Source organism: Corvus hawaiiensis, unplaced genomic scaffold, assembly GCF_020740725.1.
Source record: "Corvus hawaiiensis isolate bCorHaw1 unplaced genomic scaffold, bCorHaw1.pri.cur scaffold_253_ctg1, whole genome shotgun sequence".
NCBI lineage: Eukaryota > Metazoa > Chordata > Aves > Passeriformes > Corvidae > Corvus > Corvus hawaiiensis.
In genome coordinates, this window is record NW_025963320.1 from 3,078 (window position 1) to 28,764 (window position 25,687).

At 57.7% G+C, this 25,687-nt stretch overlaps 1 protein-coding gene and 3 long non-coding RNA genes across 11 annotated transcripts in view; 1 reads left to right on the forward strand and 3 right to left on the reverse strand.

Annotated features, from left to right (window-relative positions):
* Positions 1-5,257: 5,257 nt before the first annotated feature.
* The window catches only part of LOC125320877 (helicase SRCAP-like), a 39,526-nt gene continuing 19,096 nt past the window's right edge, over positions 5,258-25,687 (reverse strand). The window contains exons 6-10 of one of the 4 annotated variants that reach the window (XM_048293294.1): positions 25,378-25,570; positions 24,462-24,598; positions 18,501-18,687; positions 7,651-7,822; positions 5,258-5,349 (exon numbers count right to left, since the gene is read on the reverse strand). In XM_048293294.1, the coding sequence (XP_048149251.1) occupies positions 7,661-7,822; positions 18,501-18,687; positions 24,462-24,598; positions 25,378-25,570 (679 nt within the window). In that variant the 3' untranslated portion in view covers positions 5,258-5,349; positions 7,651-7,660. Of the gene's footprint in view, positions 5,350-7,650; positions 7,823-8,406; positions 8,521-10,643; positions 10,770-18,500; positions 18,688-24,461; positions 24,599-25,377; positions 25,571-25,687 lie in introns of those variants that run through there. The other 3 variants (XM_048293297.1, XM_048293296.1, XM_048293295.1) reach the window with 3 other exon arrangements.
* LOC125320880 lies at positions 9,281-10,227 on the reverse strand. Its single transcript, XR_007201333.1, has 3 exons — positions 10,172-10,227; positions 9,700-9,964; positions 9,281-9,519 (listed from the first exon to the last, which is right to left on the reverse strand). It is a non-coding gene; the product is annotated as an uncharacterized LOC125320880 (long non-coding RNA).
* On the reverse strand, positions 11,297-15,436 carry LOC125320879. 3 transcript variants are annotated; one of them, XR_007201331.1, is made up of 5 exons: positions 15,425-15,436; positions 13,841-14,574; positions 12,892-12,941; positions 12,581-12,855; positions 11,297-11,582 (listed from the first exon to the last, which is right to left on the reverse strand). It is a non-coding gene; the product is annotated as an uncharacterized LOC125320879 (long non-coding RNA). The 3 variants fall into 3 exon arrangements; XR_007201332.1 differs by lacking the exon at positions 15,425-15,436 and adding an exon at positions 15,404-15,415; XR_007201330.1 differs by lacking the exon at positions 15,425-15,436 and adding an exon at positions 15,300-15,318.
* On the forward strand, positions 11,701-12,572 carry LOC125320881. Of its 3 annotated transcripts, none has more exons than XR_007201335.1 (4): positions 11,701-11,766; positions 11,892-11,995; positions 12,161-12,181; positions 12,493-12,572. It is a non-coding gene; the product is annotated as an uncharacterized LOC125320881 (long non-coding RNA). The 3 variants fall into 3 exon arrangements; XR_007201334.1 differs by lacking the exon at positions 12,493-12,572 and adding an exon at positions 12,388-12,451 and having other exon boundaries at positions 12,161-12,223; XR_007201336.1 differs by lacking the exons at positions 12,161-12,181; positions 12,493-12,572 and adding an exon at positions 11,996-12,014 and having other exon boundaries at positions 11,892-11,932.

The following is a 25,687-nucleotide window of genomic DNA, read 5'->3' on the forward strand; positions in this document are numbered from 1 at the left end:
GGAAATATTTTTGGGAAGTGGGGGAGGGTGGGGAGGGGGTTCGGGAAAAAATTTGGGGGTGGTTATGCAAATGAGGTGTTAATTACAGGGGTAATGAAGGAGTTTGGGTGAATTTTGGGGGGATTTGGGAAGAATTTGGGGAAATTTGGGGGATTTTGGGGGGAAAAATGGGAATTAGGGAGTCTGGAAATATTTTTGGGAAGTGGGGGAGGGTGGGGAGGGGATTCGGGAAAAAATTTGGGGATGGTTATGCAAATGAGGTGTTAATGAGGGAGCTAATGAGGGAGTTTGGGGCGGTTTTGGGGGGATTTGGGAAAAATTTGGGGATTTTGGGAAAAAAATGGGAATTAGAGAGTCCCAGAATTATTTTTGGGAAGTAGGGGAGGGTGGGGAAAGTATTAGCAAAAAAATTTGGGGATGTTTATGCAAATGAGGTGTTAATGAGGGAGATAATGAGGGAGTTTGGGGCGGGTTTTGGGGGGATTTGAGAAGAATTTGGGGAAATTTGGGGGATTTTGGGGGAAAAATGGGAATTAGCGAGTCTGGAAATATTTTTGGGAAGTGGGGGAGGGTGGGGAGGGGATTCGGGAAAAAAATTGGGGGTGGTTATGCAAATGAGGTGTTAATTACAGGGGTAATGAGGGAGTTTGGGTGAATTTTGGGGGGAGTTGGGAAGAATTTGGGGGATTTTGGGGAAAAAAAAGGAATTAGAGAGTCCCAGAATTATTTTTGGGAAGTGGGGGAGGGTGGGGAGGGGATTCAGGAAAAAATTTGGGGGTGGTTATGCAAATGAGGTGTTAATGACGGAGATAATGAGGGAGTTTGGGGTGGTTTTGGGGGGATTTGAGAAGAATTTGGGGAAATTTGGGGGATTTTGGGGGAAAAATGGGAATTAATGAGTCTGGAAATATTTTTGGGAAGTGGGGGAGGGTGGGGAGGGGATTCAGGAAATAATTTGGGGTTGGTTATGCAAATGAGCTGTTAATTAGGAAGCTAATGAGGGACTTTGGGGCGGTTTTGGGGGGATTTGGAAGAATTTGGGGAATTTTGGGGGATTCTGGGGGAATCTGGGGCCATTTCGGGGGAATTTGGGGCCAATTTAGAGGCATTGGGAGGAGCTTTTACAAATTTATGCAAATGACATGCTAATGAGAAGGCTCCAACCACTTCCAGGTGCGGCTTTGGGGAATTTTGGGGCAATTTGGGGCCATTTTGGGGCAACTCTGGGGGGGGCCTGGAACCATCTAAGAGGCGCTAAAAGCAGCTTTTGTGCATTTATGCAAATGAGATGCTAATGAGAAAGTCCCAAATACTTTTGTGGGGGGATTTGGGGAATTTTGGGGCGATTTTGGGGCCATTTCGGGGTGATTTTGGAGCCAATTTAGAGCCACCGGGAGGACCTTTTACAAACTTATGCAAATGACATGCTAATGAGAACCCTCCCACCACTTCCAGGCAGAGATTTGGGTAATTTTTGGGGCCATTTTGGGGCGATTTTGGGGAATCCGGGGCGATTTTGGGGTGATTTTGGGGCCAATTTAGAGCCACCGGGAGGAGCTTTTACAAACTTATGCAAATGACATGCTAATGAGAACTCTCCGACTACTTTCAGGCACAGATTTGGGGAACTTTGGGACCATTTTGGGGCAATTTGGGGCGATTTTGGGGCCATTTCGGGGTGAATTTGGGGCCAATTTACAGCCACTGGGAGAAGCTTTTACAAACTTATGCAAATGACATGCTAATGAGAACTCTCCCACCACTTCCAGGCACAGATCTGGGGGATTTTGGGGCGATTTGGGGCTGTTTTGGGGGGAAATTCCGGGATTTTTGTAAAAGATGACCACCACCACCAAACCACCGCAAACAACGAGCATGCAAATGAGATGCAAATGAAGGGGGCGTGGCTTACAGGGCAGCCTGGCCTGCATGTCCGGGGCCAGCAGGAGCCGCTGGGGCAGCGCGAAGGTGGCCACGGGCGGGGCGGGCGCCGGCCCCGCCCCTTTGCCCATATTTGGCGAGGGCGTGGCCGAGGGGGCGGGGCCTCCCGCGGGGGTGGGCGTGGCCAAGGCCGGAAGGGCTGGGAAAGGGGGGGGAGACTCAGAGGCCACGCCCACCTCATTTGAATACACCCGGCCACGCCCACTTTGTGTAGCCCCGCCCACAAGCCCCACCCCTTTATGCAAATTAACCCACGCTAAACCCGCCCCTCATTAATCCCAGCGCATAATTAAGCCTCGCCCTTAATTAGACCCATCAACACTAAGCCCCTCCCCCTCATCAAGCTCCTCCCTCTCATTATCTCCCAGTTAATTAACTCACCCTAATTAAGCTCCACCTCCTAATCAAGCCCCACACCTCATTAAGTCCCTCTTCATTAAGCCCCCCCACCTCAACCCCCACCCTTCCTCATTAAGCCCGACCCCTTCATTAACCCCACCCCTCATTAAGCCCCATCGCTTCATTAACCCCACCCCTCATTAAGCCCCAGCCCTTCATTAACCCCACCCCTCGTTAAGCCCCACCCCTTCATGAACCCCACCCCTCATTAAGCCCCACCTCTCATTAAACCCCTCCCCAATTAAACCCCGTTTCCCCATTAATCCCACCCCAATTGACCCCATCCCATGAAGCCCCCACCCCTAATTAAGGCCCAACCCCTCATTAAGCCCCCCCCATTAAGCCCTACCCCTAATTAAGCCCTGCCCTTAATTAACCCGATCCCCTTAAACCCCCACCCCTAATTAAGCCCCACTGCTAATTAGCCCCCACCCTCTCTTTAAGCCCCTCCCCAATTAAGCCCCACCCATTAAACACTCCGTAATTAACCCTACCCACTCATTAATCCCAACCGTAATTAAAACCCGCCCAGTTAAACACCCACCCCAATTAAGCCCCACCTGCTCATTAAATCCCACCCTTCATTAACCCCACCCCGTTAAACCCTTACTCCTAATTAAGCCTCACCTCTCATTAAATCCCTTCACCATTAAGCCCCACCCCCTAATTAACACCCACCCCTCATTAACCCACACCTTCTCATTAACTCCCTCCCCCAATTAAACCCCAACCATTAAACGCCCCTGAATTAAGCCCTTCCCCAGCCTCATTAAACTCCACCCCCTCATTAACCCCACCCCAATTAACCCCCTCCCACCCCAAGCCCATCCGTTCCCCAAGCCCTGCCCCCTCATTAACCCCCACCCCTTAATTAAGCCCCTCCCCATCCTCATTAAGCCCCACTCCCTCATTAAACCTCTTAATCAACACCCTCCCCTTCCTCATTAAACCCCACCCCCTCATTAAAGCCCCTTAATTAAGCCCCCATCCTCACTAAGCCCCACACCCCATTAAACTCAATTAAGGCCTTTCCCTTCCTCATTAAGCCCCACCTCCTCATTAAACTCCCTTAATTAAGCCCCTCCCCTTCCTCATTAAGCCCTGCCCTGCATTAAATCCCCTTAATTAAGCCCCTCCCTCCCTAACCCCACCCCTTCCCTCAGCCCCGCCCCCTCATTAACCCCACCCCAATTAACCCCCACCCCCTCATCAACCCCACCCCAATTAACCCGACCCTTTAATTAACCCCACCCCAATTAACCCCCACCCCCTCATTAACCCCTCCAATAAACCCCCACCCCCTCAACCCCACCCCAATTAACCCCACCCCTTAATTAACCCCACCCCAATTAACCCCCACCCCCTCATTAACCCCACCCCAATTAACCCCCACCCCCTCATTAACCCCACCCCAATTAACCCCACCCCTTAATTAACCCCACCCCAATTAACCCCCACCCCCTCATCAACCCCACCCCAATTAACCCCACCCCTTAATTAACCCCACCCCAATTAACCCCCACCCCCTCATTAACCCCACCCCAATTAACCCCCACCCCATTAACCCCTCCAATAAACCCCCACCCCCTCATTAACCCCACCCCAATTAACCCCCACCCCTTAATTAACCCCACCCCAATTAACCCCCAACCCCTCATTAACCCCACCCCAATTAACCCCCACCCCCTCATTAACCCCTCCAATAAACCCCCACCCCCTCATTAACCCCACCCCAATTAACCCCACCCCTTAATTAACCCCACCCCAATTAACCCCCACCCCCTCATCAACCCCACCCCAATTAACCTCCACCCCCTCATTAACACCCACCCTCATTAGCTCCCACCCCAATTAACCCCCACCCCCGCATTAACCCCACCCCCTCGTTAACCCCCACCCCCTCATTAATCCCACCCTCATCAACGCCACCCCAATTAACCCCCACCCCCTCATTAACCCCACCCCTTAATTAACCCCCACCCCAATTAACCCATCCCTATTAACCCCCACCCCTTAATTAACCCCACCCAATTAGCTCCCACCCCCTCATTAACCCCACCCCAATTAACCCCCACCCCCCTCATTAACATCCACTCCTCTCATTAACCCCACCCTAATTAACCCCCACTCCTTATTTAACCCCCTCCCCTTCCTCATTAACCCCCACCCCCCTCATTAACCCCGCCCCAATTAACCTCCACCCCTTAATTAACCCCCTCCTCTTCCTCATTAACCCCACCCCAATTAACCCCCACCCCTTAATTAACCCCCTCCTCTTCCTCATTAACCCCACCCCAATTAACCCCCACCCCTTAATTAACCCCCTCCTCTTCCTCATTAACCCCACCCCAATTAACCCCCACCCCTTAATTAACCCCCTCCCCTTCCTCATTAACCCCCACCCCCCTCATTAACCCTGCCCCAATTAACCCCCCCTTAATTAACCCCCTCCTCTTCCTCATTAACCCCACCCCAATTAACCCCCACCCCTTAATTAACCCCCTCTCCTTCCTCATTAACCCCACCCCAATTAACCCCCACCCCTTAATTAACCCTCTCCCCTTCCTCATTAACCCCACCCCAATTAACCCCCACCCCTTAATTAAGCCCCACCCATTGCCCAAGCTCCACCCCCTCTTTAACCCCACCCCTTAATTAACCCCCCCTGTAATTACCCCCCTCACCGTGGGCGGGCCCTCCGGGGGGCGGAGCCAGCAGGGTGGGCGTGGCCCGGGGCGGGGCCAGAGCCAATCCCAGGCCGAGGTTCAGCCCCGCCCCCTGCGCCGTCACCAGGGGGGCGGGGCCAGCGCCGGGGGGCGGGGCTTGGGCGTGGCCCAGGGCCACGAGGGGCGGGGCCACCAGCAAAGGGGCGGGGCTGGGGGCCGAGGGGCGGGGCTGGGGGCGGGAGGGGCGGGGCCAGGCGAGGCCACGCCCCCGGCGGGGGAGGGGCGGGGGGCGGGGAGCAGCAGCACCGCCCGCGGCTCCGCCTTCGGCACCGGCTGGAGCATCCTGGGGAACGGGGGCGGGGTCACCTGGGCAACGGCGGCGGCCTCGGGGGCCCCCAAAAAATTCCCCAACGTGACCCCAAAATCCCTCTCGGGCGACCCCAAAAACTCCCGAGGTGACCTCAGAATTCTCCCCCAAAACCCTCCCCAGGTGGCTCAAGGTGACCCCAAAATCCTCCCCAGGTGACCCCAAAAATCCCCCCCCCAAAATCCTCCTCAGGCGACCCCAAAAACTCCCTCTCAGGTGACCCAAGGTGACCCCAAAATCCTCCTCAGGTGACCCCAAAAACTCCCTCAGGTGACCCCAAAGTGACCCCAAAACTCCCCCAGGTGGCCCCAAACCCCCCCCAAAATCCCCCTCAGGTGGCCCCAAAACCCCCCCCAAAATCCCCCCTCAGGTGACCCCAAAAATCCCCCCAGGTGATCCCAAAGTGACCCCAAAAACTCCTCAGGTACTCCCCCCAAAATCCCCCCTCAGGTGACCCCAAAACCCCCCCAAAATCCTCCTCAGGTGACCCCAAAAACTCCCCCAGGTGATCCCGAAGTGACCCCAAAAACTCCTCAGGCGACCCCAAAAACCCCCCCAAAATCATCCTCAGGTGACCCCAAAAATCCCCCCAAAATCCCTCTCAGGTGACCCCAAAAACCCCCCCCCAAAAATCCTCCTCAAGTGACCCCAAAAACCCCCCCAAAATCCCCCTCAGGTGACCCCAAAAATCCCCCCAAAATCCCCCTCAGGTGACCCCAAAAACTCCCCCAGGTGAGCCGAGATGACCCCAAAAACTCCCCAGGTGACCCCAAAACCTCCCCCAAAATCCTCCTCAGGTGACCCCAAAAATCCTCCCCCAAAATCCCCCTCAGGTGACCCCAGAAACCCCCAAAATCCCCCCCACGTGTCCTCAGGTGACCCCCAAAATCTCCCCCATGTGACCCCAAGTCCACCCCAGGTGACCCCAAAACCCTCCTCAGGTGACCCCAAAAACCCCCCCCAAAAATCCTCCTTAGGTGACCCCAACCCCCCCCCCCAAGTGACCCCAAAGTGACCCCAAAATCCCCCTCAGGTGACCCCAAAATCCCCCCAGGTGACCTCAAAATTCCCCCCCAAAACTCCCCCTCAGGTGACCCAAGGTCACCCCAAAACTTCGCCTCAGGTGACCCCAAAAACTCCCCCAGGTGATCCCAAGGTGACCCCAAAAACTCCCCCAGGTGACCACAAAGTTCCCCCCAAAATCCCCCTCAGGTGACCCCAAAACTCCCCCAGGTGACCCCAAAAACTCCCCCAAAAATCCTCCTCAGGTGACCCCAAACCCCCCCCCCAAAATCCTCCTCAGGTGGCCCCAAAATTCCCCCAGGTGACCCCAAAGTGACCCCAAAAACTCCTCAGATGACCCCAAAATGTCCCCCAGGTGACCCCAAAAACCCCCCCCAAATTCTCCTCAGGTGACCCCAAAAACTGCCCCCCAAAAATCCTCCTCAGGTGTCCCCAAAAATCCCCCCAAAATCCTCCTCAGGTGACCCCAAACCCCCCCCCCCCCCCCCCCGGTGTCCTCAGCTGACCCCAAAACCCCCCCAGGTGACCCCAAAATCCCCCTCAGGTAACCCCAAAACCCCTCCAGGTGTCCCCAAACCCTCCCCAGGTGCCCCCAGGGTGTCCCCAAACTCCGCAGATGTCCCCAAAACCCCCCAGGTGGTCCCCCAACCTCACCCCAGGTGACCCCAAAATCCCCCCAAAACCCCCCCAAATGACCCCAAAATCCCCCCAGGTGCCCTCAGGTGACCCCAAACCGCTCCAGGTGCCCCAAAACCTCACCCAGGTGTTCCCAACCCCCCGCAGGTGTTCCAAGAACTCCCCCAGGTGACCCCAAACCCCCCCAAGTGTCCCCCAGGTGTCCCCAAAACCCCCCAGGTGTCCTCAGGTAACCCCAAAACCCCCCAAGGTGTCCCCAAAACCCCCCAGGTGACCCCAAAATTCCCCAAAACCCCTCCAGGTGTCCTCAGGTGACCCCCAAAACCCCCCCCCAGGTGACCCCAAAACTCCCCCAGGTGACCCCAAAACCCCCCCAGGTGACCCCAAAACCCCCCAAAACCCCCCCAGGTGTCCCCAAACCCCCACCAGGTGTCCCCAAAACCCCCCCAGGTGACCCCAAAACCCCCCAAAACCCCCCCAGGTGTCCTCAGGTGACCCCACAACCCCCCCAGGTGACCCCAAAACCCCCCCAGGTGACCCCAAAATTCCCCAAAACCCCCCCAGGTGTCCCCCAACCCCTCCCCAGGTGCCCCCCAGGTGCCCCCGGTGCCCCCTCACCTGTTGACCTTCATGCGGACGGGTTTGGGGCGCGGGGGGGGGGGTCGGGGGCGGCGGCCACGTCCTCCACGAGGCGCCGGGTGACGCGGAAGCGCGGCAGGAACCAATCGGCCGCGTAGCGCGACAGGTGAGCCTCGAGGGCCACCAGCTCGAAGGGCGACAGGTCCACCTGCTGCGGGGGCACAGCTGGGCGTCACCTGGGGCACACCTGGGCACACCTGGGCACCACCTGAGTGACCCCTGCCACACCTGGGCATCACCTGAGTGACCCCTGCCACACCTGGGGCACACCTGGGCACCACCTGAGTGACCCCTGCCACACCTGGGGCACACCTGGGCACACCTGAGCCACCTACACCACACCTGGGGCATCACCTGAGTGACCCCTGCCACACCTGAGCCATCGACACCACACCTGGGCACACCTGGGCACACCTGGGCAGCCCCAGGGACAGGTGAGCCTCGAGCGCCACCAGCTCGAAGGGCGACAGGTGCACCTGCTGCGGGGGCACAGCTGGGCGTCACCTGGGGCACACCTGGGCACACCTGGGCACCACCTGAGTGACCCCTGCCACACCTGGGGCACACCTGAGTGACCCCTGCCACACCTGGGGCACACCTGGGCACCACCTGAGTGACCCCTGCCACACCTGGGGCACACCTGAGTGACCCCTGCCACACCTGGGCACACCTGGGCACCACCTGAGTGACTCCTGCCACACCTGGGGCACACCTGGGCACACCTGAGCCACCTACACCACACCTGGGGCATCACCTGAGTGACCCCTGCCACACCTGGGCACACCTGGGCAGCCCCAGGGACAGGTGAGCCTCGAGGGCCACCAGCTCGAAGGGCGACAGGTCCACCTGCTGCGGGGGCACAGCTGGGCGTCACCTGGGGCACACCTGGGCACACCTGGGCACCACCTGAGTGACCCCCTGCCACACCTGGGCATCACCTGAGTGACCCCTGCCACACCTGGGGCACACCTGGGCACCACCTGAGTGACCCCTGCCACACCTGGGGCACACCTGGGCACACCTGAGCCACCTACACCACACCTGGGGCATCACCTGAGTGACCCCTGCCACACCTGAGCCATCGACACCACACCTGGGCACACCTGGGCACACCTGGGCAGCCCCAGGGACAGGTGAGCCTCGAGCGCCACCAGCTCAAAGGGCGACAGGTGCACCTGCTGCGGGGGCACAGCTGGGCGTCACCTGGGGCACACCTGGGCACCACCTGAGTGACCCCTGCCACACCTGGGGCACACCTGGGCACACCTGAGCCACCTACACCACACCTGGGGCATCACCTGAGTGACCCCTGCCACACCTGAGCCATCGACACCACACCTGGGCACACCTGGGCACACCTGGGCAGCCCCAGGGACAGGTGAGCCTCGAGCGCCACCAGCTCGAAGGGCGACAGGTGCACCTGCTGCGGGGGCACAGCTGGGCGTCACCTGGGGCACACCTGGGCACACCTGGGCACCACCTGAGTGACCCCTGCCACACCTGGGGCACACCTGAGTGACCCCTGCCACACCTGGGGCACACCTGGGCACCACCTGAGTGACCCCTGCCACACCTGGGGCACACCTGAGTGACCCCTGCCACACCTGGGCACACCTGGGCACCACCTGAGTGACTCCTGCCACACCTGGGGCACACCTGGGCACACCTGAGCCACCTACACCACACCTGGGGCATCACCTGAGTGACCCCTGCCACACCTGAGCCATCGACACCACACCTGGGCACACCTGGGCACACCTGGGCAGCCCCAGGGACAGGTGAGCCTCGAGCGCCACCAGCTCGAAGGGCGACAGGTGCACCTGCTGCGGGGGCACAGCTGGGCGTCACCTGGGGCACACTTGGGCACCACCTGAGTGACCCCTGCCACACCTGGGGCACACCTGGGGCACACCTGGGCACACCTGACTGACCCCTGCCACACCTGGGGCATCACCTGAGTGACCCCTGCCACACCTGGAGCACGGCCTGGGCATCACCTGAGTGACCTCTGCCACTCCTGGGGCACACCTGGGCACACCTGAGTGACCCCTGCCACACCTGAGCCATCGACACCACACCTGGGCACACCTGGGCATCACCTGGGCAGCCCCAGGGACAGGTGAGCCTTGAGAGCCACCAGCTCGAAGGGCGACAGGTGCACCTGCTGCGGGGGCACAGCTGGGCGTCACCTGGGGCACACCTGGGCACACCTGGGCACCACCTGAGTGGCCTCTGCCACACCTGGGTGCACCTGGGCATCACCTGAGCCATCTACACCACACCTGGGCACCACCTGAGCCATTGACACCACACCTGGGCACACCTGGGCACCACCTGAGTGACCCCTGCCACACCTGGGGCACACCTGGGGCACACCTGGGCACACCTGACTGACCCCTGCCACACCTGGGCATCACCTGAGTGACCCCTGCCACACCTGGAGCACGCCTGGGCATCACCTGAGTGACCTCTGCCACTCCTGGGGCACACCTGGGCACACCTGAGTGACCCCTGCCACACCTGAGCCATTGACACCACACCTGGGCACACCTGGGCACACCTGGGCAGCCCCAGGGACAGGTGAGCCTTGAGAGCCACCAGCTCGAAGGGCGACAGGTGCACCTGCTGCGGGGGCACAGCTGGGCGTCACCTGGGGCACACCTGGGCACACCTGGGCACCACCTGAGTGGCCTCTGCCACACCTGGGTGCACCTGGGCATCACCTGAGCCATCTACACCACACCTGGGCACCACCTGAGCCATTGACACCACACCTGGGCACACCTGGGCACCACCTGAGTGACCCCTGCCACACCTGGGGCACGCCTGGGCACACCTGGGCACACCTGAGTGACCCCTGCCACACCTGGGCATCACCTGAGTGACCCCTGCCACACCTGGAGCACGCCTGGGCATCACCTGAGTGACCTCTGCCACTCCTGGGGCACACCTGGGCACACCTGAGTGACCCCTGCCACACCTGGGCATCACCTGAGTGACCCCTGCCACACCTGGGGCACACCTGGGCACACCTGGGCAGCCCCAGGGGACAGGTGAGCCTCGAGCGCCACCAGCTCGAAGGGCGACAGGTGCACCTGCTGCGGGGGGCACAGCTGGGCGTCACCTGGGGCACACCTGGGCACACCTGAGTGCCCTCTGCCACAGCTGGGGCACACCTGGGCATCACCTGAGCCATCTACACCACACCTGGGCACACCTGGGCACACCTGGGTATCACTTGGGCATCACCTGAGTCATCTACACCACACCTGGGCACATCTGAGTGACCCGTGCCACACCTGGGCACACCTGAGCCATTGACACCACATGTGGGGCACACCTGGATGACCTCTGCCACACCTGGGCACACCTGGGCACACCTTGGGCACAGCTGGGGGCACAGCTGAGTGACCTGTGCCACACCTGGGCACACCTGAGGGTCACCTGGGCACACTGAGGGTCACCTGGGGCACACCTGGGCATCACCTGAGGGTCACCTGGGCACACCTGGGCACACCTGAGGGTCACCTGGGCACACCTGGGTCACCTCCAGGTGTGTCCAAGCCCCCTCCAGGTGTTCCCAACCACCCGTTGGAGCCCCCAACCCCCCCCCAGGTGCTCCTGAACCTTCTCCAGCTGCTCCTGAACCATCTCCAGGTGTGCCCAAACCATCGCCAGGTGCATCCAAACCATCTCCAGGTGTGTCCAGACCCCTCCAAATGCATCCAAAATCTTTTTGGTGCCCCCAAACCATCTCCAGGTGCATCCAAAACACCTCCAGGTTCTCCCAGACCTCTCCAGGTGTGTCCCAACCATCTCCAGGTGCTCCTGGACCATCTCCAGCTGTGTCCAAACCATCTCCAGGTGCTCCTGAACCATCTCCAGGTGTGTCCCAAACCACCTCCAGGTGTCTCCAAATTTCCTTCAGGTTCTCCCCAACTCTCCCCAGGTGTTCCCGAACCATCTCCAGGTGTTCCTGAACCATCTCCAGGTGTTCCTGAACCATCTCCAGGTGTGCCCAAGCTCCTCCAGGTGTGTCCCAACCACCTCCAGGCGCATCCAAACCATCTCCAGCTGCTCCTGGACCGTCTCCAGGTGTCTCCAAAGCCTCTCCAGGTGTTCCCAAAGCCTCTCCAGGTGTGCCCAAGTTCCTCCAGGTGTGTCCAGACCATCTCCTCATCATCCTAAACCATCTCCAGCTGTTCCTGAATCATCTCCAGGTGTGTCCAAACTCCTTTTGGTGCCCCCAAACCATCTCCAGGTGCCCTCAGACCCTCTCCAGCTGTTCCTGGACCATCTCCAGGTGCTCCTGAACCATCTCCAGGTGCATCCAAACCACCTCCAGGTGTCTCCAAATGTTCTCCAGGCACCTTCAAGTCCTCTTGGTGCCCCCAAAGCATCTCCAGGTGCCCTCAGACCCTCTCCAGGTGCCCCTGAACCATCTCCAGGTGTGTCCAAACCGTCTCTAGATGCACCCAAACCCCTCCAGGTGCTCCTGAATCCTCTCCAGGTGCGTCCAAACCATCTCCAGCTGTTCCTGAACCATCTCCAGGTGTGTCCAAATGTTCTCCAAGCACCTTCAAGTCCTCTTTGGTGCCCCCAAACCTTCTCCAGGTGCCCTCAGACCCTTTCCAGGTGCATCCAAACCATCTCCAGGTGCGTCCAGACCCCTCCAAATGCATCCAAACTCCTTTTGGTGCCCCAAACCATCTCCAGGTGCATCCAAACCATCTCCAGGTGTCTCCAAATGTTCCCCAGGCACCTTCAAGTCCCTTCTGGTGTCCCCCAAACCTTCTCCAGGTGCCCTCAGGCCCTTTCCAGGTGTGTCCAAACCATCTCCAGGTGCATCCAAACCCTCTCCAGGTGTTCCTGGACCATCTCCAGGTGTGCCCCAATTCACTCCACGTACCTCCAAACCATCTCCAGGTGTGTCCAGACTCCTCCAGGTACATCCAAGCCCCTTCTGGTGCCCCTGAACCATCTCCAGGTGCATCCAAAACATCTCCAGGTTCTCCCAAACCTCTCCAGGTGGGTCCAAACTTCTCCAGCTGTTCCTGAATCATCTCCAGGTGCATCCAAGCCCCTTTTGGTGCCCCCAAACCATCTCCAGGTGCCCCCAAGCCATCTCCAGGTGCCCCCAAACCATCTCCAGGTGTTCCTGAACCATCTCCAGGTGTGCCTAAACTTCTCCAGGTGTTCCTGAACCATCTCCAGATGTACCCAAGCCCTCTCCAGGTGTGTCCAAACCATCTCCAGGTGTGTCCAGATCCCTCCAGGCGCATCCAAAACCCTTTTGGTGCCCCCAAACCATCTCCAGGTGCCTCCAAATCCTCTCCAGGTGCTCCGGAACCATCTCCAGGTGTCTCCAAATGTTCTCCAGGCACCTTCAAGTCCCTTTTGGTGCCCCCAAACCTTCTCCAGCTGCCCTCATCTCCATGCCACCCCATCTCCAGGTGTCTCCAAACCATTTCCAGGTGCTCCTGGGCCATCTCCAGGTGTGTCCAAAGCCCTCCAGGTGTGCCCAGAGCATCACCTGGAGACCTCAGACCCTTTCCAGGTGGTCCTGAACCCTCTCCAGGTGCATCCAAACCCCTCCAAGTGTTCCTGGACCATCTCCAGGTGTGTCCAGATCCCTCCAGGTGCATCCAAGCCCCTTTTGGTGCTCTCAAACCATCTCCAGGTGCCCCCAAACCATCTCCAGGTGTTCCTGAACCATCTCCAGGTGTCTCCAAATGTTCTCCGGGTACCTTCAAGTCCTCTTTGGTGCCCCCCAAACCTTCTCCAGGTGCCCCCAAACCCTTTCCAGGTGTCACCAAACCATCTCCAGCTGTGCCTGAACCATCTCCAGGTGCGTCCAAAACACCTCCAGGTGCCTCCAAACCTTCTCCAGGTGCATCCAAACCCCTTTTGGTGCCCCTGAACCATCTCCAGGTGCCCCTAAACCACCTCCAGGTTCTCCCAAACCATCTCCAGGTACCCCTAAACCACCTCCACCTGTTCTGAACCATCTCCAGGTGCCTTCAAGTCCTTTTGGGTGCCCCCAAACCTTCTCCAGGTGCCCCCAGCCCCTCCCCAGGTGTCTCCAAACCCCTCCAGCTGCTCCTGGACCATCTCCAGGTGGGTCCAGGCCCCTCCAGGTGCACCCAAACTCCTTTTGGTGCCCCCAAACCATCTCCAGGTGTTTCTGAACCATCTCCAGGTGCATCCAAACCATCTCCAGGTGTGTCCACACCATCACCTCATCATCCCAAAGCATCACCAAGTGTTCATGAACCATCTCCAGCTGCCTTCAAGTCCTTTTTGGTGCCCCCAAATCCCTCCAGCTGCCCCCAAACCATCTCCAGGTGCCCCTAAACCATCTCCAGATGTTCCTGAACCATCTCCAGGTGCCCCCAAACCATCTCCAGGTGTTCCTGAACCATCTCCAGGTGTTCCTGAACCATCTCCCGGGGCACTCAAGCCATCTCCAGCTGCATTCAAACCCACTCCAGGTGTGTCCAAACTCTCTCGAGGTGCCCCCAAGCCATCTCCAGGTGCATCCAAACCATCTCCAAGTGCTCTTAAACCATCTCCAGGTGCTCCTGAACCACCTCCAGCTGTTCCTGAGCCACCTCCAGCTGTTCCTGAACCTTCTCCAGCTGTTCCTGAACCATCTCCAGCTGTTCCTGAGCCACCTCCAGGTGTTCCTGAACCATCTCCAGGTGCATCCAAATCATCACCTGGAGATCCCAAAGCCTCTCTAGGTGCATCCAAGTTCCTTCAGGTGTGTCCAAACCATCTCCTCACCATCCTGAACCTTCTCCAGCTGCTCCTGAACCATCTCCAGGTGTGCCCGAACCATCTCCAGGTGTGCCCAAACCATCTCCAGGTGCATCCAAACCATCTCCAGGTGTGTCCAGACCCCTCCAAATGCATCCAAAATCTTTTTGGTGCCCCCAAACCATCTCCAGGTGCATCCAAAACACCTCCAGGTTCTCCCAGACCTCTCCAGGTGTGTCCAAACCACCTCCAGGTGTTCCTGAACCATCTCCAGGTGCATCCAAGTTCCTTCAAGTGTGTCCAAACCATCTCCTCACCATCCTGAACCTTCTCCAGCTGCTCCTGAACCATTTCCAGGTGTGCCCAAACCATCTCCAGGTGCATCCAAACCATCCCCAGGTGTCTCCAAATTTCTTCCAGGTTCTCCCCAACTCTCTCCAGGCGTCTCCAAACCATCTCCAGGTGCCCCTGAACCAGGGCGGGGGTGGCCAGGCTGAGGCCGGGCGTGACCAGCGGGGAGGTGACCGGGCAGAGCCCCTCAGGTGTGCCCAGAGCCCTCCAGGTGCCTCTAAAGCACCTCCAGGTGACTCCAAACCATCTCCAGGTGTCTCCAAATTTCCTCCAGGTTCTCCCCAACTCTCTCCAGGTGTCTCCAAACCATCTCCAGGTGCCCCTGAACCATCTCCAGGTGTGCCCAGAGCATCTCCAGGTGCATCCAAACCATCTCCAGGTGTGCCCAAGCCATCTCCAGGTGCCCCTGAACCATCTCCAGGTGTGCCCAAGCCATCTCCAGGTGCATTCAAACCTCTCTCCAGCTGTGTCCAAACTCTCTCAAGGTGCCCCCAAACCATCTCCAGGTGCTCCTAAACCATCTCCAGGTGTCTCCAAATTTCGTCCAGGTTCTCCCCAACTCTCTCCAGCTGTTCCTGAACCATCTCCAGGTGTGCCCAAACCCCTTTTGGTGCCCCTGAACCATCTCCAGCTGCTCCGGAACCATCTCCAGGTGCATCCAAATGTTCTCCAGGTACCTTCCAGTCCTTTTTGGTGCCCCCAAACCTTCTCCAGGTGCTCTCAAATCCCTATTTGGTGCCGCCAGCCCCTTCCCTGGTGCCGGCCCAGGTGTGGCTCACCTGGCAGGGGCGTGGCTCACCCGGAAGGGGCGTGGCTCACCTGGCAGGGGCGTGGCTCACCCGGAAGGGGCGTGGCTCACCTGGCAGGGGCGTGGCTCACCTGGCAGAGGCGTGGCTCACCTGGCAGGGGCGTGGCTCACCTGGAAGGGGCGTGGCTAACCCGGAAGGGGCGTGGCTAACCCGGAAGGGGCGTGGCTCACCTGGAAGGGGCGTGGCTCACCTGGCAGGGGCGTGGCTCACCTGGAAGGGGCGTGGCTCACCCGGAAGGGGTGTGGCTCACCTGGCAGGGGCGTGGCTCACCTGGAAGGGGTGTGGCTCACCTGGCAGGGGCGTGGCTCACCGGGAAGGGGTGTGGCTCACCTGGCAGGGGCGTGGCTAACCCAGAAGGGGCGTGGCTCACCGGGAAGGGGCGTGGCTCACCTGGCAGGGGCGTGGCTCACCTGGCAGGGGCGTGGCTAACCCGGAAGGGGCGTGGCTCACCCGGAAGGGGCGTGGCTCACCTGGAAGGGGCGTGGCTCACCCGGAAGGGGCGTGGCTCACCGAGAAGGGGCGTGGCTCACCTGGCAGGGGCGTGGCTCACCTGGAAGGGGCGTGGCTAACCCGGAAGGGGCGTGGCTCACCTGGAAGGGGCGTGGCTCACCTGGAAGGGGCGTGGCTCACCTGGAAGGGGCGTGGCTCACCTGGCAGGGGCGTGGCTCACCCGGAAGGGGCGTGGCTAACCCGGAAGGGGCGTGGCTCACCTGGCAGGGGCGTGGCTCACCTGGAAGGGGCGTGGCTCACCTGGAAGGGGCGTGGCTCACCTGGAAGGGGTGTGGCTCACCTGGAAGGGGTGTGGCTCACCTGGCAGGGGCGTGGCTCACCCGGAAGGGGCGTGGCTAACCCGGAAGGGGCGTGGCTCACCTGGCAAAGGCGTGGCTCACCTGGAAGGGGCGTGGCTCACCTGGCAGGGGCGTGGCTCACCTGGCAGGGGCGTGGCTCACCGGGAAGGGGCGTGGCTCACCTGGCAGGGGCGTGGCTCACCCGGCAGGGGCATGGCTCACCTGGCAGGGGCGTGGCTCACCGGGAAGGGGCGTGGCTCACTGGGAAGGGGCGTGGCTCACCCGGCAGGGGCGTGGCTCACCTGGCAGGGGCGTGGCTAACCCGGAAGGGGCGTGGCTCACCTGGAAGGGGCGTGGCTCACCTGGCAGGGGCGTGGCTCACCTGGCAGGGGCGTGGCTAACCCGGAAGGGGCGTGGCTCACCTGGAAGGGGCGTGGCTCACCCGGCAGGGGCGTGGCTCACCTGGCAGGGGCGTGGCTCACCTGGCAGGGGCGTGGCTCACCGGGAAGGGGCGTGGCTCACCGGGAAGGGGCGTGGCTCACCTGGCAGGGGCGTGGCTCACCTGGCAGGGGCGTGGCTCACCTGGAAGGGGCGTGGCTCACCTGGCAGGGGCGTGGCTCACCCGGAAGGGGCGTGGCTCACCCGGCAGGGGCGTGGCTCACCTGGAAAGGGCGTGGCTCACCGGGAAGGGGCGTGGCTAACCCGGAAGGGGCGTGGCTCACCTGGAAGGGGCGTGGCTCACCTGGAAGGGGCGTGGCTCACCTGGAAGGGGCGTGGCTCACCTGGCAGGGGCGTGGCTCACCCGGAAGGGGCGTGGCTAACCCGGAAGGGGCGTGGCTCACCTGGAAGGGGCGTGGCTCACCTGGAAGGGGCGTGGCTCACCTGGAAGGGGTGTGGCTCACCTGGAAGGGGTGTGGCTCACCTGGCAGGGGCGTGGCTCACCCGGAAGGGGCGTGGCTAACCCGGAAGGGGCGTGGCTCACCTGGCAAAGGCGTGGCTCACCTGGAAGGGGCGTGGCTCACCTGGCAGGGGCGTGGCTCACCTGGCAGGGGCGTGGCTCACCGGGAAGGGGCGTGGCTCACCTGGCAGGGGCGTGGCTCACCCGGCAGGGGCATGGCTCACCTGGCAGGGGCGTGGCTCACCGGGAAGGGGCGTGGCTCACTGGGAAGGGGCGTGGCTCACCCGGCAGGGGCGTGGCTCACCTGGCAGGGGCGTGGCTAACCCGGAAGGGGCGTGGCTCACCTGGAAGGGGCGTGGCTCACCCGGCAGGGGCGTGGCTCACCTGGCAGGGGCGTGGCTCACCTGGCAGGGGCGTGGCTCACCGGGAAGGGGCGTGGCTCACCGGGAAGGGGCGTGGCTCACCTGGAAGGGGTGTGGCTCACCTGGCAGGGGCGTGGCTCACCTGGCAGGGGCGTGGCTCACCCGGAAGGGGCGTGGCTCACCGGGAAGGGGCGTGGCTCACCGGGAAGGGGCGTGGCTCACCTGGAAGGGGTGTGGCTCACCTGGAAGGGGCGTGGCTCACCTGGCAGGGGCGTGGCTCACCTGGCAGGGGCGTGGCTCACCTGGGAGGGGCGTGGCTCACCTGGAAGGGGCGTGGCTAACCCGGAAGGGGCGTGGCTCACCGGGAAGGGGCGTGGCTCACCTGGAAGGGGCGTGGCTCACCTGGAAGGGGCGTGGCTCACCTGGCAGGGGCGTGGCTCACCTGGAAGGGGCGTGGCTCACCGGGAAGGGGCGTGGCTCACCTGGCAGGGGCGTGGCTCACCGGGAAGGGGCGTGGCTCACCGGGAAGGGGCGTGGCTCACCGGGAAGGGGCGTGGCTCACCTGGCAGGGGCGTGGCTAACCCGGAAGGGGCGTGGCTCACCGGGAAGGGGCGTGGCTCACCTGGCAGGGGCGTGGCTCACCGGGAAGGGGCGTGGCTCACCTGGCAGGGGTGTGGCTCACCTGGAAGGGGCGTGGCTCACCTGGCAGGGGCGTGGCTCACCTGGAAGGGGCGTGGCTCACCTGGAAGGGGTGTGGCTCACCTGGCAGGGGCGTGGCTAACCCGGAAGGGGCGTGGCTCACCGGGAAGGGGCGTGGCTCACCGGGAAGGGGCGTGGCTCACCGGGAAGGGGCGTGGCTCACCTGGAAGGGGTGTGGCTCCAGGGCGCGCAGCACCAGGGCGGGGGTGGCCAGGCTGAGGCCGGGCGTGACCAGCGGGGAGGTGACCGGGCGCGGCTCGAACAGGTCGGGGTGGTTGCACACCTTGCGCAGCTGCATCAGAACGTTGATGACGCTCATGAAGTGGCCACTGGCCAGCGTGGCCTTGGTGCTGCGGGGGAGGGGAGGCAGAGGTCAGCTGGGGTCAGGTAGAGGTCACCAGAGGAATTTGGGGGGGGGTTAGGGGGAAATTTGGGGATTTAGGAGGAAATTTTGGGGAATTAGAAGGAAATTTTGGGGGTTCAAGGAAGGAATTTGGGTATTCAGGAGAGAATTTGGGGATTTAAGGGAGAAATTTGATGGTTTGAGAGAAAATTTAGGGGGTTTAGGATGAAATTTTGGAGATTTAGAGGAAGATTTTGAGGATTTCTGGGAGAAATTTCAAGACTTAGGAGAAAATTTGGGGGATTTAGGGGATAATTTGGAGTTTAGGAGAAAATTTTGGTGTTTTAAGGAAGGAATTGGAGAATTTAGGAGAAAATTTGGGGATTTAGAAAAAACCACGGGAATTTAAGGGGGAAATTTGATGATTTGAGAGAAAATTTGGGGATTTAGGGGAAAATTTGCAGATTTAGGAGGAAGTTTTGGGGATTTAGAGGAAAACTCAGAGATTTTAATGTAGAAATTTCAGAATTTTAGACAAAATTTGGGGATTTAGGGAAAACTTTGAAGATTTAAGAGAAAACTTTGGAAGTTTAGGAGGAAATTTGGGGATTTGGGAAGAAAATTTGGGGATTTTGGGGTTTTGAGAGGGAAATTTGGGGGTTTGGGGCGGCCTTGGGGCTGTGGGGGAGGGGAAGGAGGGGTCAGCTGGGGAATTTGGGAGAGTTTGAGGGGGAAATTTGGGGATTTAGGAGGAAATTTTGGGGGTTTAGGAGGAAATTTGGGTGTTTCAGGAGAGAATTTGAGGATTTAGGAGAAAATTTTGGAGATTTAGGAAAAAAATTGGGGGATTGAAAGGAGAAATTTGATGATTTCAGAGAAAATCTGGAGATTTAGGAAGCAATGTTTGGGGTTTAAGGGAGAAATTTGGGGATTTAGAAGAAAATTTGGGGGTTTTGAGGAAAACTTTGGGGATTTAAGAGAAAATTTTGGAGATCGAGGAGAAATTTGGGGGATTTAGGAGAAAATTTTGGGGATTTAAGAGAGAAATTTGATGGTTTGAGGGAAAATTTGGGGGTTTAAAGGAGAAATTTGAGGATTTTGGAGGAATTTTGGGGATTTAGGGGAAAATTTGGTGATTTAGGGGGAAACTTGAGAGATTTAGACAAAAATTGGGGGAGTCAGAAGAAACTTTGGGGATTTTAAGAGGAAAATTTGAGAATTTAAGACAAAATTTGGGGATTTAGGGGAAAAACTTGAAAATTTAAGAGAAAACTTTGGAGATTCAGGAGGAAATTTAGGGATTTAGAGGAAAATTTGGGGATTTGGGAAAAAAATTTGGGGATTTTGGGAGTTTTGAGGGGGAAATTTGGGGGTTTGGGGCGGCCTTGGGGCTGCGGGGGAGGGGAGGCAGAGGTCAGCTGGGGTCAGGTAGAGGTCACCAGAGGAATTTGGGGGGGGGTTAGGGGGAAATTTGGGGATTTAGGAGGAAATTTTGGGGAATTAGAAGGAAATTTTGGGGGTTCAAGGAAGGAATTTGGGTATTCAGGAGAGAATTTGGGGGTTTAAGGGAGAAATTTGAGGATTTTGGAGGAATTTTGGAGATTTAGGAAAAAATTTGGGGGTTTAGGAGAAAATTTGGGGATTTAGGAGAAAATTTGGGGGATTTAAGGGAAAAATTTGAAGATTTAGAGAAAAATTTGGGGGTTTAGAAAAAAATTCTGAAGAGGAGAAATTTTGGGGGTTTAGGAAAAAATTTTGGGGATTTAGGGGACAAATTTTAAGATTTAGGAGAAAATTTTGGAGACTTAGAAGAAAATTTGGGGATTTAGAAAAAAATCTTGGGGACTTAAGGGAGAAATTGGATGATTTGAGGGAAAATTTGGGGGTTTAAGGGAGAAATTTGAGGATTTTGGAGGAATTTTGGGGATTTCGAGGAAAATGTGGGGATTTAAGGGAGGAATTTGAGGATTTCAGAAAAAATTTTGGACATTTAGGGCAAAATTTGGACATTTTGAAGGAAATTTTGGAGATTTAGGGAAGCAATATGAGAATTTCGGAGAAAATTTTAAAAATTTTGGGAAAATCTGGGGATTTAGGGAAAAAATTTGGGGATTTAGGAAAAAAATGTGGGGATTTAAAGGAGAAATTTAATGATTTGAGGGAAAATTTGGGGGTTTTGGAGAAATTTTGGGGACAGGAGGAAATTTTGGGGGTTTAGGAAGGAATTTGAGAATTTAAGAGAAAGTTTTGGAGATTTAGGAGAAAATTTTGGGGATTCAGAGGAAAATTTGAAGATTCAGGAGAAAATTTTGGAGACTTAGAAAAAAATTTGGGTATTCAGGAGAAAATTTGGGGATTTAAGGGAGAAATTTGATGGTTTGAGAGAAAATTTAGGGGGTTTAGGATGAAATTTTGGAGATTTAGAGAAAGATTTTGGGGATTTCTGGGAGAAATTTCAAGATTTAGGAGAAAATTTTGGGGATTTAGGGGAAAATTTGGAGTTTAGGGGAAAATTTTGGCGTTTTAAGGAAGGAATTGGAGAATTTAGGAGAAAATTTGGGGATTTAGAAAAAACCACGGGAATTTAAGGGGGAAATTTGATGATTTGAGAGAAAATTTGGGGATTTAGGGGAAAATTTGGGAGATTTAGGAGGAAGTTTTAGGGATTTAGACAAAAACTCAAGATTTTAATGCAGAAATTTCAGAATTTTAGACAAAATTTGGGGATTTAGGGAAAACTTGGAAGATTTAAGAGAAAACTTTGGAACTTTAAGCGGAAATTTGGGGATTTTAGAGGAAATTTTGGGGATTTTGGGAGTTTCGAGGGGGAAATTTGGGGGGTTTGAGGAGGAAATTTGGGGATTTAGGGGAAAATTTGGAGTTTGGAGAAAATTTGGGGGTTTTAAGGAAGGAATTGGAGAATTTAGGAGAAAATTTGGGGATTTAGAAAAAACCACGGGAATTTAAGGGGAAAATTTGATGATTTGAGAGAAAATTTGGGAGATTTAGGGGAAAAATTGGAGATTTAGAAGGAAATTTTGGGGATTTAAAGGAAAATTCAGGGATTTTAAGGTAAAATTTAGGAATTCAAGACAAAATTTGGGGATTTAAGGGAGAAATTTGATGATTTGGAAGAAAATTTGGGGATTTAGGGGAAGAATTTGGGGATCCAGAAAAAAAAAATTGGGGATTTAAAGGAGAAATTTGGTGATTGGAGAGAAAATTTGGGGGGGTTTAAGGAAAGAATTTGGGGACTGAGACGAAAATTTGGGGATTTAGGGAAGAATTTGGAGATTTAGGAGGAAATTTTGGGGATTGAGGCAAAAAATTCATGATTTCGGAGGAAATTTGGGGATTTTGGGGGCAAAATTCAACAGGAATTTTGGGAATTTCTGGGAATTTTGGGCTCCCAGGTGTGCCCAGGGGTGCCCAGGTGTGCCCAGGGGTGCCCACCTGTGCCACTCTCACCTGGCCTGGCCCGTGACGTCATCAGAGACCTCAAACAGGTGGATTTGGGGGGATTTGGGCAAAATTTGACGGAATTGGGACAGAATTCAACGGGAATTTGAGGTATTCGGGGTGCCCAGGTGTGCCCAGCTGTGCCCAGGTGTGCCCACCTGTGCCACCCTCACCTGGCCTGGCCTGTGACGTCATCAGACACCTCAAACAGGTGGATTTGGGATGAGTTCAATGGAATTTGGGGTGGATTTGGGCAGAATTTGACAGAATTTGGACAGAATTCAACGGGAATTTCAGGCTCCCAGGTGTGCCCAGGTGTGCCCAGGAGTGCCCACCTGTGCCACCCTCACCTGGCCTGGCCTGTGACGTCATCAGAGACCTCAAACAGGTGGATTTGGGATGAATTCAATGGAATTTGGGGTGGATTTGGGCACAATTTAACAGAATTTGGGCAGAATCCAATGGGAATTTGGGGAACTTTGGGCTCCCAGGTGTGCCCAGGGGTGCCCAGGTGTGCCCAGGTGTGCCCAGGGGTGCCCAGGGGTGCCACCCTCACCTGGCCTGGCCCATGACACCATGAGAGACCTCAAACAGGTGGATTTGGGGGGGGATTCAATGGAATTTGGGGTGGATTTGACAGGATTTGGGGTGGATTTGGGCAGAATTTGACGGAATTGGGACAGAATTCAATGGCAATTTGGGAAATTTTGGGCTCCCAGGTGTGCCCAGGTGTGCCCAGGGGTGCCCAGCTGTGCCACCCTCACCTGGCCTGGCCTGTGACATCATCAGAAACCTCAGACAGGTGGATTTGGGGTGGATTCAATGGAATTTGGGGTGGATTTGGGCAGAATTTGGGGTGGATTTGGGCAGAATTTGACAGAATTTGGGCAGAATTCAACAGGAATTTTGGGCTCCCAGGTGTGCCCAGGTGTGCCCAGGTGTGCCCACCTGTGCCACCCTCACCTGGCCTGGCCTGTGACATCATCAGAGACCTCACACAGGCGGATTTGAGGGAGATTCAATGGAATTTGGGGTGGATTTGGGCAGAATTTGACAGAATTTGGACAGAATTCAACGGGCATTTTGGGCTCCCAGGTGTGCCCAGGTGTGCCCAGGTGTGCCCACCTGTGCCACCCTCACCTGGCCTGGCCTGTGACGTCATCAGAGACCTCAAACAGGTGGATTTGGGATGGATTCAATGAATTTGGGGTGGATTTGGGCACAATTTAACAGAATTTGGGCAGAATCCAATGGGAATTTGGGGAACTTTGGGCTCCCAGGTGTGCCCAGGTGTGCCCAGGGGTGCCCAGGGGTGCCCAGGGGTGCCACCCTCACCTGGCCTGGCCCATGACACCACGAGAGACCTCAAACAGCTGGACTTGGGGTGGATTCAATGAAATTTGGGGTGGATTTCGGCAGAATTTGACGGAATTGGGACAGAATTCAATGGCAATTTGGGAAATTTTGGGCTCCCAGGTGTGCCCAGCTGTGCCCAGGTGTGCCCACCTGTGCCACCCTCACCTGGCCTGGCCTGTGACGTCATCAGAGACCTCAAACAGGTGGATTTGCGATGAGTTCAATGGAATTTGGGGTGGATTTGACGGGATTTGGGGTGGATTTGGGCAGAATTTGACAGAATTTGGACAGAATTCAACGGGCATTTTGGGCTCCCAGGTGTGCCCAGGTGTGCCCAGGTGTGCCCACCTGTGCCACCCTCACCTGGCCTGGCCCGTGACACCATCAGACACCTCAAACAGGTGGATTTGGGATGAATTCAATGGAATTTGGGGTGGATTTGGGCACAATTTAACAGAATTTGGGCAGAATCCAATGGGAATTTGGGGAACTTTGGGCTCCCAGGTGTGCCCAGGTGTGCCCAGGGGTGCCCAGGGGTGCCCAGGGGTGCCAGCCTCACCTGGCCTGGCCCATGACACCACGAGAGACCTCAAACAGCTGGACTTGGGGGGGGATTCAATGGAATTTGGGGTGGATTTGACAGGATTTGGGGTGGATTTGGGCAGAATTTGACAGAATTTGGACAGAATTCAATGGGAATTTGGGGAATTTCAGGCTCCCAGGTGTGCCCAGGTGTGCCCAGGGGTGCCCAGGTGTGCCCACCTGTGCCACCCTCACCTGGCCTGGCCCCTGACGTCATCAGAGACCTCAAACAGGTGGATTCGGGGTGGATTCGGGGTGGATTCAATGGAATTTGGGGTGGATTTGGGCAGAATTTGACAGAACTTGGGGCACAATCCAACGGGAATTTCAGGCTCCCAGGTGTGCCCAGGTGTGCCCAGGTGTGCCCAGCTGTGCCCCCCTCACCTGGCCTGGCCCATGAAGTCGTCGTAGAGGAACCTCTGGCGCTTGGACAGGCGGCACCTGAGCACGTGCTCGTACTTCTTGGGCATCTGCTTCTCCACGTCCACCTTGAGGCGCCGCAGCAGGAACGGCCGCAGCACCTGCGGGCACCGGCACAGGTGGGCACCGCGGGCACCCAGCCCGCACAGGTGTGCCCCAGGTGTGCCCAGGTGTGTCCTAGGGGGGTCTCAAGTGTGCCCCAGGTGTGCCCAGGTAGGTCCCAAGGGGGTTCCAGGTGTGCCCCAGGTGTGCCCAGGTGTGCCCAGGAAGGATCCCACGTGTGCCCAGGGGTACCCAGGTGTGCCCAGGTGTGCCCAGGTGTATCCCAGCTGTACCCAGGTGTGCCCAGGTGTATCCCAGCTGTGCCCAGGTGTATCCCAGGTGTACCCAGGTGTGCCCAGGTGTGCCCAGCTGTACCCCAGGTGTGCCCAGGTGTACCCCAGGTGTGCCCAGCTGTACCCAGGTGTGTCCAGGTGTGCCCAAGTGTATCCCAGGTGTACCCAGGTGTGCCCAGCTGTACCCAGGGGTACCCCAGGTGTACCCAGGTGTGCCCAGGTGTACCCCAGGGGTACCCAGGTGTGCCCAGCTGTACCCAGGTGTATCCCAGGTGTGCCCAGCTGTACCCAGGTGTGCCCAGCTGTACTCAGGTGTATCCCAGGTGTGCCCAGCTGTACCAAGTGTGCCCAGCTGTACCAAGGTGTGCCCAGGTGTGCCCAGCTGTACCCAGGTGTGCCCAGCTGTACCCAGGTGTATCCCAGGTGTGCCCAGGTGTGTCCCAGGTGTATCCCAGGTGTGCCCAGCTGTACCCAGCTGTACCCAGGTGTGCCCAGGTGTATCCCAGGTGTGCCCAGGTGTGCCCAGGTGTGCCCAGGTGCGTTACCTTGTGCAGTCTTTTCACCAGGCTCTCGTTGTACTCCTGGCTGCCCTCGATCATGCCGGTGAGGGGGTTGTGGAACCACTCGCGGAACTCGCGGTGCGACTGGAACACGCGCGGCATCAGGAAGTGCATCAGCGACCAGAGCTCCATCAGCGAGTTCTGCAGCGGCGTCCCCGTCAGCAGCAGCCGCCGCTGGCTGCCCACACACAGCGGGGACACAGGTGAGCCACAGGTGAGCGGCACCGGCAACGGGTGAGAGACACCGGGGGACAGGTGAGAGACACCGGGGCACAGGTGAGAGACACCGGGGCAC